General features: G+C 48.5%; 1 protein-coding gene across 1 annotated transcript in view; it reads right to left on the bottom strand.

Moving 5' to 3' along the window:
- Nucleotides 1-19,230, bottom strand: part of ndst2a (N-deacetylase/N-sulfotransferase (heparan glucosaminyl) 2a) — a 79,411-nt gene that overhangs the window by 9,582 nt on the left and 50,599 nt on the right. The window contains exons 3-5 of the mRNA XM_060073036.1: nt 8,960-10,770; nt 1,854-1,941; nt 790-944 (exon numbers count right to left, since the gene is read on the bottom strand). Coding sequence (XP_059929019.1) covers nt 790-944; nt 1,854-1,941; nt 8,960-10,054 — 1,338 coding nt within the window. The 5' untranslated portion in view covers nt 10,055-10,770. The remainder of the gene's footprint in view (nt 1-789; nt 945-1,853; nt 1,942-8,959; nt 10,771-19,230) is intronic.

Below are 19,230 nucleotides of genomic sequence, written 5' to 3' on the forward strand. Positions count from 1 at the left end.
GTGTGTTTGAATAAGGACAGAGCAGGGGAGATGTGGTGGTTTGTTCACAGAGGATTTGGGTGGGTTAGGAGCCAAGCTTCAAGGATCATTAAACTCTGCATCTTTTCGCCTCTCTCTACCTCTCCCTGCCTCTCTCTACCTCTCCCTGCCTCTCTCTACCTCTCCCTGCCTCTCTCCCTGCCTCCCTGCCCCTCTCCCTCTCCCTACAATCGTTCTCCCCTCCCCTCCCTCTTTGTGAAAACAAAATCCTTAATAAGAAAACTTTTCTCCAAAATAAAAATACAAAATACAAGTTGTGTGCCTATCACTCACCCAGGGAAAACCACACACATTACACACACACACACACACACACACCTCATGGGCCCAATATTGTGAGGTTGGCGTTGTGGCAGTGAAGGTGTTTGTGGGCACACACTCTCTAGCATAATCATCCGAGGTGCAGAGCAGAAGGTAAATTGCTGTTGCATCATGGGTATCTAGAGGGTGGGGTTCTTCATCACAGCTGGCGCTACTCTGAACACTGCACAACGCCAATATACCACACACACAGGGTGTGAACTGTAGTATCGCACGCACGCACGCACACACACGCACACACACACACACACACACACACACCCTGCAGAACCCTAGTATACCACAGACACAAACACACACCTCTAGTGTACCACCAACACACACAAACTGCACAGCTCTAACTTACAACACGCACAACCCTATTATAACACACACACACACACACACACACACAAACACACAGCTCTAATATACCACCCCCGCCCTCACCTGGGCGAACAGCATGTTGAGCCTCATCTGCTCTGCCAGCACGGTGACGTTGTGGAACAGGTGGGGCTGCATGTGGCTCCACATGTGGGGGAACCACCACAGCTCCCGCCGGTGCTTCAGTAGCATGTCGTCGCCCTCGTCCTCCTCGTCCGTCCCTGGGGGGCAGGGGAATAGGTTAGACACACCCTCCCGACATGAGGGCACCCTACATCAAGGTGACCGCCAGCCCCTACCTGCTCCTTAAAGCTGCACTGTGTACCTTTTTTTTTTTTGGAGAAATATATTTACTGATTTTTCAAATTTTACAACATACAATTATTCACATATTAAACAAATAACTAACAAAGTACAAGCAAACAATAATAACATTTTCTATACAGAAGTTATGCTGTATATATACTGAAACTTAAGTATACCATATATTGTCCTCACACTTTAAAGATTTATTTTTTTTTTCCCTTGGAGGCATATGTACATTTTTCTAAAACTAAACCAATGATTCACTGTCAGTCTCCGTACTTTTCCATGTAACTGCTGTATTTAGCCAGTAGGGAGCAAAGAATAAAAAAAATTTTTTCAGACTTGACAACTTCAAATCTGGTACTATGTACCATTTTTAACTAAGGCTTCAACTCCACCAGAGGCGAAAAGAGGGAAGATTAAAACAATGGAGGATAATGCCCTCGTTATTTCAGATATATTCCACAGTAAAAATGTCATATAGTGCAGCTTTAATGACATGTACCTGAAATCATTTCAGGACTATTTACATAAATCTGTAAGATTAACATAAAATTGAAAACATGACCCTCACAAATTGTTTGCGTCAACCCCTACCACTCACCATAAACCCTTCCCACTCACCCTAAATCGCTCACCCTAACCCCCTCCCACTCATCCCCCTCCCTATAGATATGGACTCAAATTGTTATTTCTGGGTTAAACACACGCTCATAGCTTATGTGAAAAAAGCATAAGAAAATGTGTTATTATGAAAAGTCAAAATTATGCATAACTGATTGTGGTGTGTGCTGTGTCAGGGGGCTCAGCCAGGACCCACTCACCTGTGTGGAAGAACTTTCCGGAAAAGCCCAGGTTGAAGGTGAAGTTGGGAACCAGGGACCTCAGCTTGTTCTGAGTGTTCAGTAAGGCCTGGGAACCACAAAACAAACCAACCAATCACACTCATGTTCTGCAGCCAATCCAATGCAGAGTTCAACCCAGTTCAAGGTCAAGCGAAGCCTTAAGTCTCTGTCCTCATGACCTTAGGCTCGAGGAAACTCTAATTCATTCAAGTTATGCGTGCTCTGTTCAGAAGTGGATATGAATACACACAGTCGAGTTACACCAGCGTCTGGTGAATCTGTATTCATGAGGACAGGGAGGAGCTGAAGCAGGCGGGCAGAGTGGTGTGTGTGTTCAACTAATCCTCCAAGCACCCCGCCATAGTTCTGCCCAAACCCTCCGCACTTAATTGAAGCAGATTATCAGTCGCGTGTGTGTGCGTGTGCGTGTGTGTGTGTGTGTGAGTGTGTGTTTTCCGAAGCCAAGCTCTGTGTCAGACTCAACCTTTTCTTCCCTGCCAATGAAAAAAACCTCAGGGCACGACGGAAAAAAGAGAGAATTAAGGCAGAGAGACACAGGGAGACAGCGAGGGGGAGAGAGACAGCGAGAGAGAGTTTCCACTCTGGTTCCAGAGCGAGCAGTGCAGGGGGGGGGGGGTCTTCTGTGTGTCTTGGCAGGAGAAGGCAGAAGATGAAGGGAAGAGCGAGTGAGAAACAAGAAGGCTTACGTGTTAAGTGAGTCCAAGTACAGAGGAGGACGACCTGTTTTTGTTTGTTGTCGCTCCAGCGGGTGTGTGTAGTTTACCCCTGACCGCGTGGCAGCGCGCGTGTAGTGTAGCCCTGGCCACGCCACGCGTGTGTGTGTATTTGTTCTAGGGCCTTCCCCCCTCAACAAGACTTTATCAATAAGCAATGAGAGTGGGAGAGACAGTGGGTCGGAGAGAGAGAGAGCGAGAGCAAGAGCGAGAAAGACAGACTCTAATAGAAAGACACTCAAAAAGTGAGAGATGGAGTCAGCCGGAGAGAAAGTCCGGAGAGAGAGAGACAGAGAGAGACATAAGATTGGAAAGAACCGGACCACTGCCATCTGAGGCGTGGGGGCTTCGCAGGGTTTACTTCCCATGATTCAGTTTACGTCGCCATGGCACCCAGAGGACCATTATCTTGATTTAAAAAGCTGCTGGGATGCCCGTTATTCCAGGGTGATAATTAGAGGAGGATCTACAGCCCACGGAGGAGCAGGACAAGGAGAAGGAGCAGAGGGAAGAGGAGGAGGAGCAGCAGCAGCAGCAGGAGCCGGAGGAGTTGGATGGACGGCATGAGGTGGAGGAGCAGGAGGAGGAGGAGCATGAGGAGGAGCAGGAGCATGATGAGGAGGAGGAGCAGGAGGAGGAGGAGGAGGAGGAGCATGAGGAGGAGCATGAGGAGGAGCATGAGGAGGAGGAGCAGGAGGAGGAGGAGCAGGAGGAGGAGCAGGAGGAGGAGCATGAGGAGGAGGAGGAGCAGGAGGAGCAGGAGGAGGAGGAGCAGGAGGAGGAGCATGAGGAGGAGCAGGAGGAGGAGGAGGAGCAGGAGGAGAAGCATGAGGAGGCGGAGGAGCAGGAGGAGGAGGAGGAGGAGTTGGATGGATGGCATGAGGTGGAGGAGCAGGAGGAGGAGCATGAGGAGGAGGAGGAGCAGGAGCATGATGAGGAGGAGGAGCAGGAGGAGGAGGAGCAGAGGGAAGAGGAGCAGAAGGAGGAGCATGAGGAGCATGAGGAGTAGGATGGACAGGAGGAGGATGAGGAGCAGCAGGGGGAGGAGGAGCAGCAGCAGCCGGAGCAGGAGGAGAGGGAGCAGGAGGAGGGACAGGAGAAGGACTGGGTCCCCAGCTGGGGAGAGGCAGGCCTGGTGCTCCTGTCTGAGTCTCAGTCGGTGGCTCAGTAAAGGCAGCCTGCGGCGGCCAGGGCTGCGTCGTGCTCGTCTGTGGCCGGCGCGTGGTGTTGTTTGTTTAAGGTGTAATCTGATTGGCAGAGAGCCTGCACAGGGAGTGTGCTGGTGATTAATGAGGGTTGGAGGACATGGAAAACGTGTGGTGATGTTCCAGCCCCTACTGCCTGCAGCTTTGGGAACTGGTTTGTCTAACTGAGGAGGAGGTGACTGCCTTTTCTGCAGTGGCTGCTGCTAACGTGTGTAAAGTTAAATGTAGTGAATGCCCATCATCAGTAAACTGAAACATAAAATTAATCATAATAACTGCATCTCTGAAGCTGCGAGTAGCCAGACCTGCGGTAGATCAATCAGTTCAGATGGAAAACCATTTTCAGCTGAATGACTCATCGGTTCCTGATCTGCTCCAAGCGCTTCACTAAACACTTTTAAGTCCCATTTGAAAGGTGTTTTTAGGTGCTTTTAACGTTTAAGAGGTTCAGAGCTACCAGGGAGAGGATTAGTGCAGGGTTAATGATCAGCATGATGATTGATCAGGAGGGTGATTGATCAGTGTTAGTGTTCAGCAGGGTTAGTGATCAGCTAGATTAGTGATCAGCAGAGTGTTGAACACCCAGCCACCACTAGCTGACACACTGGTCTATTTACTGTTCTGCACAGCAACTGCGAGTCCTCAGAAACTAAAAGGTACCTTTCCCTAAAACGTTCGACTTTACTGTGCTTAACACGGCGTCTAATAAATCCTTTGGGGGAATGAAACCCAAACTAAGATGGATGTGTTGAACGGTTCGAGTTCCATTCGCACAGAGTGAATGTTCCTCAGAGAGGGACTCATTCATATTCATAGCGGATCCATTACAGTCAGAATATAAACGTTTCTTCAGACCTTAAACTTTCACTATTTTTCAGACCTCTCCGTTCTTTTATTGCAAAAAAAAAAAAAGGTTTCCCTGAATTCATTTCAAGAATGGGTTCTGCAGACGAAAGCAACCAGACACCCCAGATTCACCTCTCGGTTTAAAGGTAATTTCAGACAACAAAGGAAGTCGACACCACCAGAGGTGGGAGTCCATCGACGCTCGCTAGACGGGTGATACTAAGAGTGAGAGACGATACTAAGAGTGAGAGACGAAGGAGATACATGGGTATTTTTTATGTGGTCGTTTCCACCAACAGCCTCAGAATCACAAACCCATACAGCGGCTCGAGGCAGACGAGCAGACTGTAGCCCAGAGGCGACAACAACAACTAGTGGCAACACTTTAGCATGATAATGAACACATTAATGAACATACTTTAACATGGAATTATCAAGTCGTACGATAATGAACAGATAACCACTTTAAACCCAGAACATGTGATAATGAGTAAATACCACATCAACCAAGAACATGTGATAATGAACAAATAACCACTTTATATTTTTAACCCATAAAGGGATAATGAACAAATAACCACTGTCAAATACTGTGAGACAGTCAAGACTCGTAATCAGTCTGCATGATAATGACCAGATAATCAGCCTGTATGATAATGAACAAGAGTTGATCAATCTGTATGAGAATGAAATGATAATCAGCCTGTATGGCAATAAATAAGTGAATAAGTTAATCATTCTGCGTGATAATGTAAGTTAATACATTTGTAGGATAATGAACAGAAGTTATAATCACTCTCAGTATGATAATAGCCACAATTTAATCCCTATGTAAGCCATCTTATCCTGTGTTGTTCAGTCCCTTCACTTGTTCATCACCTCCGGGCATCCATTCTATTTCCTGCTCTAATTCAGCCCCGTTTGGCCGATCCCATTAACACCACGCTCTCCATCCAATTTGGGCCAAAACTCTGCAGTTACCTTCAAAGAGCGAGGGCTTCTGCTGGTGGTTAATATTGATTAGGTTCAGTCTCCAGTCCTCTCCAACCCCTGCTATGTTTTATACGCCTTGCACACGGAGGCAGAGGAGATAATAAGATGCCCATGCTAAACACGATTCCTCTTTGGCCAAAAACAACAAGCTAACAAAAACCCTGAAATAACGTGTTTGGATTATCAGGGAGCCTCAAAGAGAAAATAGCCCCTTCCCAACAGGAATAAAAGCAGGATGGTGGTGTACAGACACATGCTAGGGACACATAACACTCATGGAAGTGTACATTTTCATTTAGGGTGTTGAGCAGACGCATTTATCAAAAGCAATTTAAAATAATTACATATGTCAGAAGAAAGAGAAAGAACAATTTACGCTGTCGGTACAATAAGGATGTACATAGAACCAAGGGCCAAGCACTTACAATTTCTAGTTTAACCCATTCCCCGTATACAAGAAAGATAGCTAGGATAATACTCTACAATGCTAAGTATTATAATCAAGTGCAAGGACGTACAACACACAATGAGTGTGGAGAGGGGGAGGGGGGCAGAGAGGGGGGGGGGGGGAGGGGGGAGGCAATGCAGTCTAGCTGAACTATGGACTACTTGAGTATTTTGCAGAAGCTGGAGAGTGACTGCACTCTAAACACACTAGCTAGCTCCTCCATGATAGGAGAAAAAGCTGAGGAGGAGGGGAGGGTGAGAGAGGAGGAAGGAGAGGAAGAGAGCAAATAGGAGGAAGAAGAAAGAGGAGGAACAGTGAAGAGGAGGAAGAGGAAGAGAGCGAAGTGACAGAGGACGAAGGGGAGCAGGAGAGCATTAAAGGAGAATGAGGGCAAGAACGAGGAGGAGGAGCCAGAGCAGAGGCTGGCCAAGGTGCAGGAGGTACGGCAGAGCACGCAGGCGCACAGCACGGCGAGGTTAGGGTGGTTACCATGACGCCTGACCCCGACCATCTGCTCTCCTCATCCTCCCCATCCCAAGGTCGTTCAGAAACAACAGGACGAGCGACCACGACTTCCTGTCTCCACAACTCTATAAAGGACCCCCCACTCAGGGATGGGCTGCTAGACCCCATGGGGTATTGGGGAGGGGGGGGGGTGGAGCACTACGTTGGCAGGACTGTGATGTGGTTATTTAATACCGTAACAAGCTGGTGAAATATTAATCAAGTGTGATGACATCAGGTGCAAGGCCTCCAGCAGGTGACTGGTGGCTGAACAGACACCAGATGGCCACCTGAGAGGATCCATCACTCCAGAGAGGGGGAGGGAGGAGGGGAGGAGAGAAGAGGGGAGGAGAGAAGAGGGGAGGAGAGGAGAGGGGTGAGGGGAAGTGAGATGAGGGGAGGGGAGAGGAGAGAAGGGGGTCAGGGGAGGGGAGAGGGAGGTGAGGTGAGGTAAGGGGAGAGGGTGTCAACATCTACCTTGGAACAACATAACCCTTTGAGATCAGACCTCCGATACATCTCACACTTTGTTTCATTACTGTTTTTTTTTGTGAATTAAACACACACTCAAGCGTCTGCATGAGTGTGTGTGCATGTGTGCGTGTGTGCATGTCAGAAGGTGAGATATTCAGCAGGTGTGGTGTCGAAGCAGAGATCACAGCCTGGCAAGAAGGGAATCACAATGTGTACAGTGTCTAACGAATAGAAGAATACAAACTGAATACATAGAGCAGAATATAGAGTGCATACATAGAGCCGTACGTAGAGTTTACACATAGAGCAGCATGTAGACTACGAGTGTAGAATTTAGGGCATATACTATAGAAGAATCATGCAAAATCACTTCTACCCTACTAAATTCCAAGTAATCTACATTGCAATTTCTACTTGTGATAGAAGGAATCCCTAATGAGCTCACAAATTAAACATGAAAAGACCGTTAGACTTTCGATGCCAATGCTTGCAGTGTGGTTAACATAAGTCTTAATAATTCCAAGTTAACGTATGCCAATACAAATAAAGTAACAATATGCTGATATGAATACAAACATATGCAGAAAATATTAAAGTTGCCAATAATGATAATAATTTAAAAAGCATCTTTTGCCAATGCCAATTCTAAAAGATCCATCTTTTGTCCTGCTGCTATATAAACCAAACGTCTCCGACGCCCTCCTCAGCGGTGGTGAACAGACGCCATGACCCTCTGCTCACCACTTCCTCTGCCTTCCTGGGCTGTGAGCAAACACTCGAACCAGCAACCCTGCCAAATACCAGCGCTGACAATTAACAGGTTGGCTGACTTCTGGAAAGTTACACAGACTGCTAAAGCTCAGCTCCTACTGACTGACACACACACACACACACACACACACACACACACACACACACACACACACACACACACACACACACACACACACACACACACACACACACACACACACACACACACACACACACACACACACACACACACTAATCCCTCCATTATTTCCAATAATTTGTAACTAATGAGCTTTTCTGGTCGTTCCCCAGTGGCTCTTAGCACCCAGCTCCCTGAGTAGTCCAGCGGCCGCCCTCCACCCTCCGCCCTCCACCCTCCTCTCCCACCCTCCTACCAGGAGCCCTGACAACACAGAGTACTGCAGGGTAAGGGTGCTCCGTTAAGGGGAAGGACCTGGCAGCACAGCCTGTGCTTGGCATCGGCACGGTGAACATTTCTCTCCACATTCCCAGCCAACCGGTGCTCAGTTACGAGAACAATCCTCCGCCCTTATACAGAACAGGAAAACGCAGCACCCAGAACTAGAGTTGTTCCGATAACGGTAACAGCATTGGAAATTCTTCAGATTACTGCCTAAAATGCAGCATCGGGTATCGGTGAGTATGCGAGTCCACGCGCCGATCCGATAACATCAGATGACTAGCTCGTTAGCTACACAGGCAGGGATCATCACTAACCCTGCGATGTTAAGCTTCGTTCGTTAACGGTCGGAGGTGGAAAGTCGGAATCTGAAACGCGTCATCCCCGAACTACGTGCTTCCTAGCTACCGAGTCGTGAAAGGATGCTCACGCTAAAATAATACAAATGTATTACTATTATAAATGTAAATGATCTAGTTCTGAACAGATATTTTGTCGAAAGTAAGTGAACAGACTGTACAATGCCGTCACCGTAAGAGAACCCTTCAAAAAGAACAAGTGCTATTAGTAGTTCCAATGCTAGATCCTGAAATTGGTATATACATGGTATCGGCCGATACTCAAATTCAGGAATCGGAATTGGCGAAGGAAGAAAATAGCATCGGCAACATCTCTACCAAAGCACGCGCGACCCCCACCCCGCTCACCTCCACGTCGGACACCTTCATGCGCGTCCCCTCCTTGCCCACAAAGATATCGTCCACATCGACCAGGATGTGCCTCTCCAGGGTAAGACACAGCCGGCGCCCCGTTAGGTAGGCGATGGCGTCCACGAAGATCAGCTTGTGGAGCCAGTAGTTGAGGTTGTTCCCGAACAGGACCCGCTGGATCCCGTCCAGCAGCCCCAGGTCCTGCACCACGGTGGCGTGGAGGTTCCGGCCGGCGCCGTTCAGCGAGCTGGGCGGCGCCGCGAACGCCAGCGCGTCCGCCGCCTTGGCGCTGGCGAGCAGCACGGGCTCGTAGGTGGAGTGGTTGGACTGGAACACGGTCCAGTCGTCGCCCGGCAGCGGGCCCTGCTCCACCTGGTTGGGCCGCGTGACGTACAGCAGCGGGGCGCCGGGGTTGATGCGGTAGTCCCGCAGGCCCAGGTGTGAGTGCAGGAAGAGCGGGAAGCCCTTGAGCTGCGCGCTGTGCAGGGAGTTCTCGTTGGCCTTGAAGAAGCCGATCACGCCCACGCCGTACTCCGCGCAGTACTTGTCCAGCAGGTCGCGGTTCCAGGCGTCCAGGTTGACGTACTTGAGCAGGTTCTCGTAGATGACCAGCGCGTAGCGGCCGCGGTTGTGCAGCGTCAGCGTGGGCATGTCGCCCTTCCCCGGGGCGATCTCCGTCCGGTAGCGGAAGCGGCTCGACTCCAGGATGGCCACGATCTCCTGGCCCAGCTGGGAGTAGACGCTCTCCACGAACACCAGCACCACGGGCTCGGCGCGCGACGTGTCCACCGCCTTCACCATACGCAGGCGGCCGTTACGGGGGGGCAGGTACAGGGGGGCCCGCTGGCCGCCCGGCCCGCCCTCCGTGCTGGCCCCGCCCCCGCCCGGCGCCGCCGCCAGGCCCGGCCCCCCGCCGCAGTCACTGAAGGGCATGGGCGGGGCCTCCTTGATCTTGGGGTTGTTGGAGACGTAGTAGGCCAGGCAGGCCATGGAGAGCAGGCAGAAGAAGATGAGCACCAGGACCAGCCGGTGCAGCTCCAGCTGGCGCATGCCGCGCACCAGCCTCCAGACGCCCGCGGCGGCGCCCACCATGCTGCCGGAGGCCGGGGTACACGAGGGGCGAAGAGGGAGCGTGAGGAGCAAGAGGAGGAGGAGGGCTGAGCGGCAGGAAGAGGCGCTGAGTGAAGCGGAGGAGCAGCCATTTACTTTAGGTCACCATGACCCCCATCGCCACGCCAACCGTCCCCGGTGATGCTCCAGGCCTGCCCCGGCTCCCGCTGCACCTCCCTGGGCCCGGGGAGTCTGGTAAGGGGGTCCGGGCTGGCGGATCCAACGGCTTACGATCTAATCTTCAGTATTTACCCTTTCACTTTATCTGTATCTCTTATAACTCTCTCTCTCGCTCGCTCACTCTCTCACTGCAGTCCTTAGCTCAGCCAACGTCTAAGAGGATTTGGTCTGACCAACGTGCGTGTGCACACACACACACACACACACACGCACACACACACACACACACACACACACACACACACACACACACACACACACACACAAACACACACACACCCGCTACCCCTCTCGCCCTCCTCCTCCTCCCGTCTGGGCAGATCAGCAGCTCTTCCTGTCTGTCATCTCCCCTCAGGTGGGCTGGACGTCGGGCCGTGGTCAGAGGACACCAGGGGGGCGTCCCTCAGAAGCAGCCCAGGAAGGAGGCCTCAGAGCTGGGCTGAGGGTCCGCTGATGTGGGCCTGCGCTGGGGGCTCCGGCCCCTGCCGTGAACGGTCCGACTCATCTCTTAAAAACACCTGCAGGGACAGACAGACAGACAGACAGACGGGGGTAATTACTAAGAGATAACACTTTCAAGATGAGGATTATTTTGCATAATGCTTTGATCCCAAAGCAAAATTGACTTTAGGAGATGGCAGGACAGATAAAAAGAGGTTTGGGATTGAACTTCTTACTCGAGGATGCATACAGTAGACCGGAAAAATTGAGGATCAGAGAACCCAGGGGGAGAGTGTCAAACACCATAACGGGGAGGCATGTGGCTCAAGAGGTAGAGCGAGTGGACTGGTAACCCTAAGGTTGCTAGTTCGATCCCCGGCCCTTCCTAGTGTCGCGGTGTCCCTGAGCAAGACGCATGACTCTGCCGAGCTAGCAAGCTGTGAAAGTGTTGATGAATGGGTGAATGTGAGGCAATATTGTAATGCGCTTTGAGTGGCCACTGGGTAGGAAAGCGCCGTGTATAGATGCAATCCATTTACCACCACCACCAGACGACCACGGTTCGACATTCAGCGGGGAGGACCACTCTCTGCCCACCTCCCCACAGAGCTCTTTAGAGAGCTGTGTTTTAGTGGCCCTGGAGTGGATGTCTTTAAGCCGGTATTGACCAAGCCGTTAGGAGTATCTCTTTACCAGGGGAGTGCAGCTGCTGCTGCTGCAGCTGCTGCCCTACACCTGTGGCTCACAGCTCTATGGGTTTGATCTCTGCGGGTGCTAACCCTGGAGCCCATCTTCACATCGGACGACGCTGGTGCATCTGCCCCTCACCCACGTCGTGGTGCTCCAACACCAGGCCGTGATGACGGCGTCCCATTGGATGGAAGAGCGTCACCAAGGCAAGACCGGGTGATTAGCAGGACTGCCCTCACGGCTACCGTTGTTAGCCGTTAATACAGCCTTAATCTTATACTTAGTCTGTTTATAAAACCTTACCTTATACTTAGTCTGTTTAAACAGCCTTGAACTTATACTTAGTCTGTTAATACAGCCTTATCTTAAACACACCCCCACACACACAGCCTCAGCTGCCAGCTTCAAAGAGGTTGCTGTCATGTTTTCTCCGTCAAGGTGAGCATGTCAGGAGACAGGTGCGTCGATGTTTGCCTTCTTAGAGTCGGCGCGGAAAATCAAACAGGAAAATGTATTGAATTAACATTTTCGTTGCAAGGTCAACATGGTTTAGGGCTGGACCAGCTGCTGCAAGACCATCACTCGTCATGACTACAGACACAGCAGGGGTCTGGGGGGAGGGGGGGAGGAGGAGGAGTCATAGCTTTCAAACCTTGAGAGAGAACGAGAGAGAACGAGAAATAAAGAGAGAATGAGATAAGTAGTGAAACGGGGAGAGACAAAGACAGGGATAAACAGTCAAATGTAATTGAGAGAGAGACGGATGCAGGAGTACAACAGGCCCGGTTGCCATGGTAACGGTTTTGATTGACAGGTTCAACCCGAGGAGAAAAGACGACACACACTAAACATCTGTCCATCTCTGGGCTGATCCTCACCTTAACACAAACTCACCCTAACACAAAAACACCTGTACTAACACACACACAGACACACAAAGCATGAGGTGTGTGCATGTGGAAACCTCTCACCTACAGGTGGTGTGTGGAGCTCTGACCCCAGTCAGGTAATCAAACAGACCCTCAGAGCCCCAGGGGGCCAAGTAGAAGAGGCCAAATGGAGGGCTGGGCGCTACCCATATAAACACTCACACACTCTCTCACACACACTCGTACTAAAACACACACACACACACACACACACACACACACTCGTACCAACACACACACACGACAGTGAGTGCGACTAGTGGTTTAACAGAACTACCCTGGAGATGACGGGTGTACCCAAGAGGGGGGCTCGTTTAGGGTGTTGTTGGGTTTATGTTCCAGGAGATGCAGAACAGATCACATGACACCAAGGAACCACATCAAAGAACCCAGAAAGCTCCCAGAACACTGCCTCTCTGTGCATAATTTCTCCTCCGAATTAATTATGTGGGTGTGTGTCTTTGTGTGTGTGATTCATGTATTTGTGCGTGTGTGTGTGTCTGTGTTTGTCTGGTCTTTGTGTACGTGTATGTCTTTGTTTGTGTCTTTTTTTTGATGTGTGACTATGCATTTCTAAATGCAGCTTTTTGCAAGACATGACGCAACAATTCTGTGTAAATGTTTGCCTGCGGCAGTGGGTGTGTGTGTGTCTCGCTCCCTTGTTGAAAAATAACCTTAAGGCCATGTGGAATCTGCAGCATTCCTATTGGCTGAGGGGATAGGTAAGCGGCGGGAACGATTTGCCGTAGAAACAAGAAATGTTCTCAAGTTTGACATTCCTGGAGAGAGGAACTCTAGGTCCTCCGCCTCTTCCACGAGTCGGAACAAGAACACACACACACAATTTCATCTCAACGAGCAGCCAGCCCCTGTATGGACCTGCACCTGGTTGGGGTGGGGGGGGTGTGTGTGTGTGTGTGTGTGTGTGTGTGTGTGTGTGTGTGTGTGTGTGTGTGTGTGTGTGTGTGTGTGTGTGTGTGTGTGTGTGTGTGTGTGTGTGTGTGTGTTGCAGAGCACTAGGTACATTCTCGAGGAACAAAGTTACAGTCTGTCTGGGAGGCTGGTTGTTCCCTCTGCACGGCGCTGGGCATTGTGCGTTCACACCAAACACCACATTTGTCGCCTGGTCACGGTGTCTCATGAGTTTTGTCACGTGACAAATCATAATCCGTCGGCGTATGATTTGTGCAAGTTTTATTACGCAACTTTAGTGTATGAGGAAGATGAGTTGTTTTTGAAGTACCAGAAGTGGAGGTATCAGATACGTCTGAGAACCCGACGCAGTATATTCATAATATCATCCGGAGGCGCACACAGCTCTGGCCGTGATATGATTGATTGATTATATATATATATATATACATATATATATATACATATACATATATATACATATATATATATATATATATACATATATATACATATACATATATATATATATATATATATATATATATATATATATATATATATATATACACACATATATATATATATATATATATATTAGAGCTGTCAGTTAAACGCGTTATTAACGGCGTTAACGCAAACCAATTTTAACGGCGTCAAAAAAATTATCGCGCAATTAACGCAATTATTTTATTAAAAAAATAATAATAATAATTTCTTTGGCTCAAAACAAAGAAGCAGTGGCCTGACTGCTATGTTCAAATGACATTTGTTCAAAGCAGTCGTTTAATTGCACTATAGGCTCTTTTTTTCTATCGTCCTGTTTTGATCAGTATATGCCAATGTTGTTATCAATAAAAAATCATTTGCACAAGGCAAGCCGATGCACTTCACCATGTTGATAAGAGAATTAAAATGAGAAGAATTATGGGACAAAAAAATCAAGGGATATTTAGCATAGAAAAAGAATTTGCGATTAATCGCGATTAATCGTGAGTTAACTATGACATTAATGCGATTAATCACGATTAAATATTTTAATCGCTTGACAGCTCTAATATATATATATATATATATATACTATTATAAATAGAGCTCCGGGAGTCGCAAACGGCAACAATCACTTTCCCCTCCAATGCTGCGGATCACTCCGGTCTGCACTGCAGGGAACGGTTGGCCAGTTCAACGCTGATTGGCTGTAACGTTAAGTCGCTCAGGGCGTTGCGCTACTAAATCCTCGTGAACGCGCTCGCGCCCGTACCAGGGCGTTCATGCCTCACCACATGTCAAAACTATTTGCAGGTTTTTCTAGCGACAAATGTCACCTGATACGCGTCTCTACGTCGACTTTGTATGGAGTCGTCTCTCCCCGTCGCGTTTGCTGTGAACCTAGGACCAGGGGGGCCTCCTCAACTCGGCCCCCCCTGCTGGGCCCTGCTCCTAGCTCAACTGAACCAGCCTCCAGACAACTCAACGCTTACAATCTGTGTACCTGAATCCTTCTCATCTACAGAAGATAAGATCAAATGTCCTACATCTTTAATAATCCCACACTGGAGTTTCAGATGTCCCAGAAGAAAGTAATATACGCAGTGGGTATATGTGTATTGACCACATGAGAAGCGATGTGAATTTAAAAGGGGATGTTGATAACGTCGAGTATGTCAGAATGAATACCTCTACCTCATTATGCTACTTGCACTGGTGCGTTGAGAGCTTCTACTGACAAACAGAGGGATGGACTGAACAATCATCACTCTTATGACCTCTGAGTGGTATAACACACAACCTCTGTATGACCTCTGAGCAGTTTTTATGACACATGTCGAGTCGGGGCTGAGTTCACAGGGAAATGGATACAAAAATATGAGAGAGAGAGAGAGAGAGAGAGAGAGAGAGAGAGAGAGAGAGAGAGAGAGAGAGAGAGAGAGAGAGAGAGAGAGAGAGAGAGAGAGAGAGAGAGAGAGAGAGAGAGAGAGAGAGAGAGAGAGAGAGAGAGAGAGAGACTTGGTTCCGTAGAAGGTTTGAAAGGTTGGCGTGGAGACCAGGCGGGAGGGAGAACATTTGGGCAGTTTTGTGTACCTGTGTGACACATTCCCAGAGGAAATCTGGGCTGTAACACCGCAACCTCTGCATTACACCAAGGGGAAAGGGAGGGAGAGATAAACAGAAAAACAGAGAGATAGAGGGAGAGAGATAGATAGAGAAATGGAGAGCGAAGGAGAGAGATCTGAAAATAAAGGGAGAGAGCGAGGAAGAGAGCGAGGGGGGGAGGGAGAGAGTGAGCGAGAGATAGAGAAATTGACAAGCAGCTAAATTGGCCCAAGTGTGGATTAGAAAAACAGAAGATAAAAAATATGGATTAAACCCGGAGTGGAAGAGAGCCAGCAAATTAGGAAGGCAGTGAGATAGAGCAGGAAGAATTGGATTTCCAGGGGTGTGGGGGGGGGAGATCTACAGATAGAAAGATTTACACTCACACAGAAAGCAAGCAATAGGGGGGAGGGAGAGGGAGGGAGAGAGAGACAGCGCAATACAGCGAGATTTACAGAGCGAGAGGGAGAAAGAGCAATACTGGGAGATTTACAGAGCGGGAGAAAAGTGGGAAACTGGGAGATAACTCTGCTCGTTAGAACAGAATAAATATTTGAAGATAAAACATGACACTTAATTAGCACCGCACCGCTGCCTGTTAGCTAATGGTGGAGGCTCTCACCTATTGACGACGATCACTTAAACACACTGCACAAACACAGGCCCCGCCACAAACCTGCACGCACACCAACACACAGACACACACACTAGAGCTACAGCGCACACATACACAGGCACACACACTGGACACAGACGCACAGACACACAAACATTAGAGCTACAGAGTACACATACACAGACACACACTCAACACATGCCACACATGCCACACACACACTCGTCATGATATTGATATGCAGGACATTCTGCAAGCTCCACTCATGCCAAACGTCACATTGGCTAGGGGGAGATGTGATGCCTTCTGTCTGACGGGTGTGTAAGAGATGGAGAGAGATGGAGAGGATGAGGAGAAGGGGAGAGGAGGGGGGAGCAGGTGAGAGGATGAGGAGAGGGAGAGAGGAGGAGGACAAAACAAGAGGAGGAGAAGGGGGGAGGGGAGAGAGGGGGAGGAGGGGGGAGAGGGGAGCGAGGAGGAGGAGGAGTGGGGAGAGGGTGAGCTGAGGGGAGGATGGGGGCTATAAAAGCATGGAGGGATAAACGAGGCAGGGAAATTGTTGAGAACAGCAAACTGCGATTGAAGATCAAGCAGAGAAAACCTGAACTGAGATCAGGCAATAGACGCGTGTGGGGGGGTAGGGGGTGTTTCAAGATGTCGTCGTTGGTGGTCGTGAGACCTTGCGAAGGCCGTTGGAAACGGCTGATTCACCGCGGAGGCAGCAGAGTCCATGTCATGTCGGGCTGTTCGTGAGTCAACACGCCGTCCCAGAGTTCCAGCGGTGGAGGGCTGCCATTAACGCCCCTGTCGGCCATCCCAACATCATCCGAGGAATAATGGAACCGGTTCCTATGGCAACGGACCAAGTGCTGGCTGCTGTTGCTGGCTGGCAGCGCTGCTGGCACAAGTCAGCCGTCGAGTGGAACCGAAACGCTGCGACCCGATTACAGGAAGAGAAAAACAACAGGAGAGTGCGAGCGGGATTTAGGCAGAAGAGGCGATGGAAGTGTCTGAGCATTGTTTCCCCGCAGTGAAGAGGAGCATAACCAGCAATGGATAATTACAGGGCTCGGGTACAATGGGTGGGCACAAGACGAAGCTGGCATCACAGCCCGTCAGGAGTCCTTCAAGTCAAGGATGTTTTTCTTGTGCCGTTCGGATGTACAATGTTCCACACACCGAACCGGGAGAGTGAAGCACCCTCAAGGTCGACAGCATGACCAGATGAACAGAGGCAGACCGACTGCTATTGTAGGAGAGAATCCTTGAGTTCTGAGGGGCAGGCAGACAGGACCTGCTCCACAAAGTTGGGTTGCCATGCGCCAGCCAAGACGCTGAGTCACAAGTTTGCAGATAAAGATATAATGAACTCAGATGCCATGCCAACCTCTGCTCCGAAGTTAATCTGAAATGTTACGGCAGTTCCGTTCAGACCGCCCACGCCTGCAACAACCCATCAGAAATGATTCATGTTATCAAGTGGTGATTCTACTTTTTATGCCAGGTCCTTACATTTCTTTGACTTTTCACACCAACAATCCCTGACATTCTAAATGCCTCAATCAGAGAGAGGCATGCGCCAAGCCAACCAGAACAGATATTCACTAAGCGATTCAATCACTAACAGGCATTAAAAGCTTTTAAAACTTACCAACAGCACCTTTCATCTAATTGGGTTTAAGTGAGGTTGTAATCAAACCTGCTAGTTAACACGGGTCTTAGAGGAGAAGTGTAGCACCCAACTATGGGCTCAGAACAGTCTCATTAATAATGAATGCACAGAAAAGGATTCACAGGTGTAGTTTGTAATTTATATTTAAATTACTCTCTTCTCACAAATACATTTCAATGCACACACAAATGGATAGCGGTATGCATAAATGTAAAATAAATCCATAAACAAAAATAAGTTTCACAAACACATTTCTGATCCATACACAAATGTTTTAAATAAATGTAATATAAATCCATAAATATATGAATAAAAAAATTATCAGATGCCTCCCTCGTTTTCAGCCAATCACTTGATTCACATGATTGGCTGAAAACGAGGGAGGCATCTGATAGACTACAGAGAGTTCCTTGTTGAAAAAAAATGCATTTGTGAATCCAGCCACGTCAGGAGAGTCTCAGAAATCCACATATAAATACAGACCATTTCACACAGAAATGCAAACAAGTTCAAAAATGAAAAGCTTCTTGTTAATTCAAGTTTAACAGTTTGTATATGAATGTAACAACATCCAAATACATTTTTGATGAAATTGCAAATATGTTTTTAATTCATATATGTATGGATTAATATTACATTTATTTAAAACAAGATGCATTTGTGTGAGGATCAGAAATGTGTTTGTGAAACATTTGTTTAGGGATATATTCTACATTTATACATACCGATATCCATTTGTGTGTGCATTGAAATGTATTTGTGAGAAGAGAGTAATTTATACATAAATCACAAAATACATTTGTGAATCCTTCTCTGTGGATTCATTATTAATGAGACTATTCTGACCCCATACCCAACTATCATGTGTGTGTGTTTGGCTGTAGAGGAAACAAAAAATGTACATGTAAGTTTACATTCAGGGCATTTAGCAGGTGCTTTTACACAATGCAACTTACAATTAGTACATTTGCCAGAAGAAGGAGAAACAACAATATATCGCTGTCGGCCCAGAAAGGAAGTTCAAAGAACCGACTGCCAAGCGCTAACAATCGCTAGTTCAACCCATTCTCCGTAGACAACAAAGACAGCTAGGATAAGTACCATTTTTAAGTGCCAGGACATAGAAAATACAACAAGTGTATAAGAGGGGTAGGAGGGGGAGGCTATGCATCTAGGTGAACTCAGACCGAAAGAGAAATATAAACCACTGTTTCCCCTTCGTCGTGCTACACCACGAACACTCACTAGGTTGTGTTAATCGAGTGTGCCTGAGTTTCCGGCTTGCGTCAGGATATTAGACTTCACTGGGTTGTGTTAATCAACTGTGTGCGTGTTTCCGGCTGGCGTGGGGACATTAGACGTCACTAGGTTGTGTTAATCAAATGTTTGTGTGTTTGCGGCTGGCGTCGGGACATGAGACTTCACCAGGTTGTGTCTTTCGAGTGTGCGTGTGTTTCCGGCTGGCATTAGGGACATCAGCCAGCTTCTTCACAACAACATACGCGTGGGGCTGGTTCACAGGAGTCGGGCGAAGGGAGGACTGGGGAGCTGCCGCGGTGTGTGGGTGTGTGTCAGGCGCAGCGACGAGCGCCGATGACTGGCCCAGTGAAGACAGCACCGCTCA

This window comes from Gadus macrocephalus, chromosome 15 (genome assembly GCF_031168955.1).
Source record: "Gadus macrocephalus chromosome 15, ASM3116895v1".
In the NCBI taxonomy this organism is placed as follows: domain Eukaryota; kingdom Metazoa; phylum Chordata; class Actinopteri; order Gadiformes; family Gadidae; genus Gadus; species Gadus macrocephalus.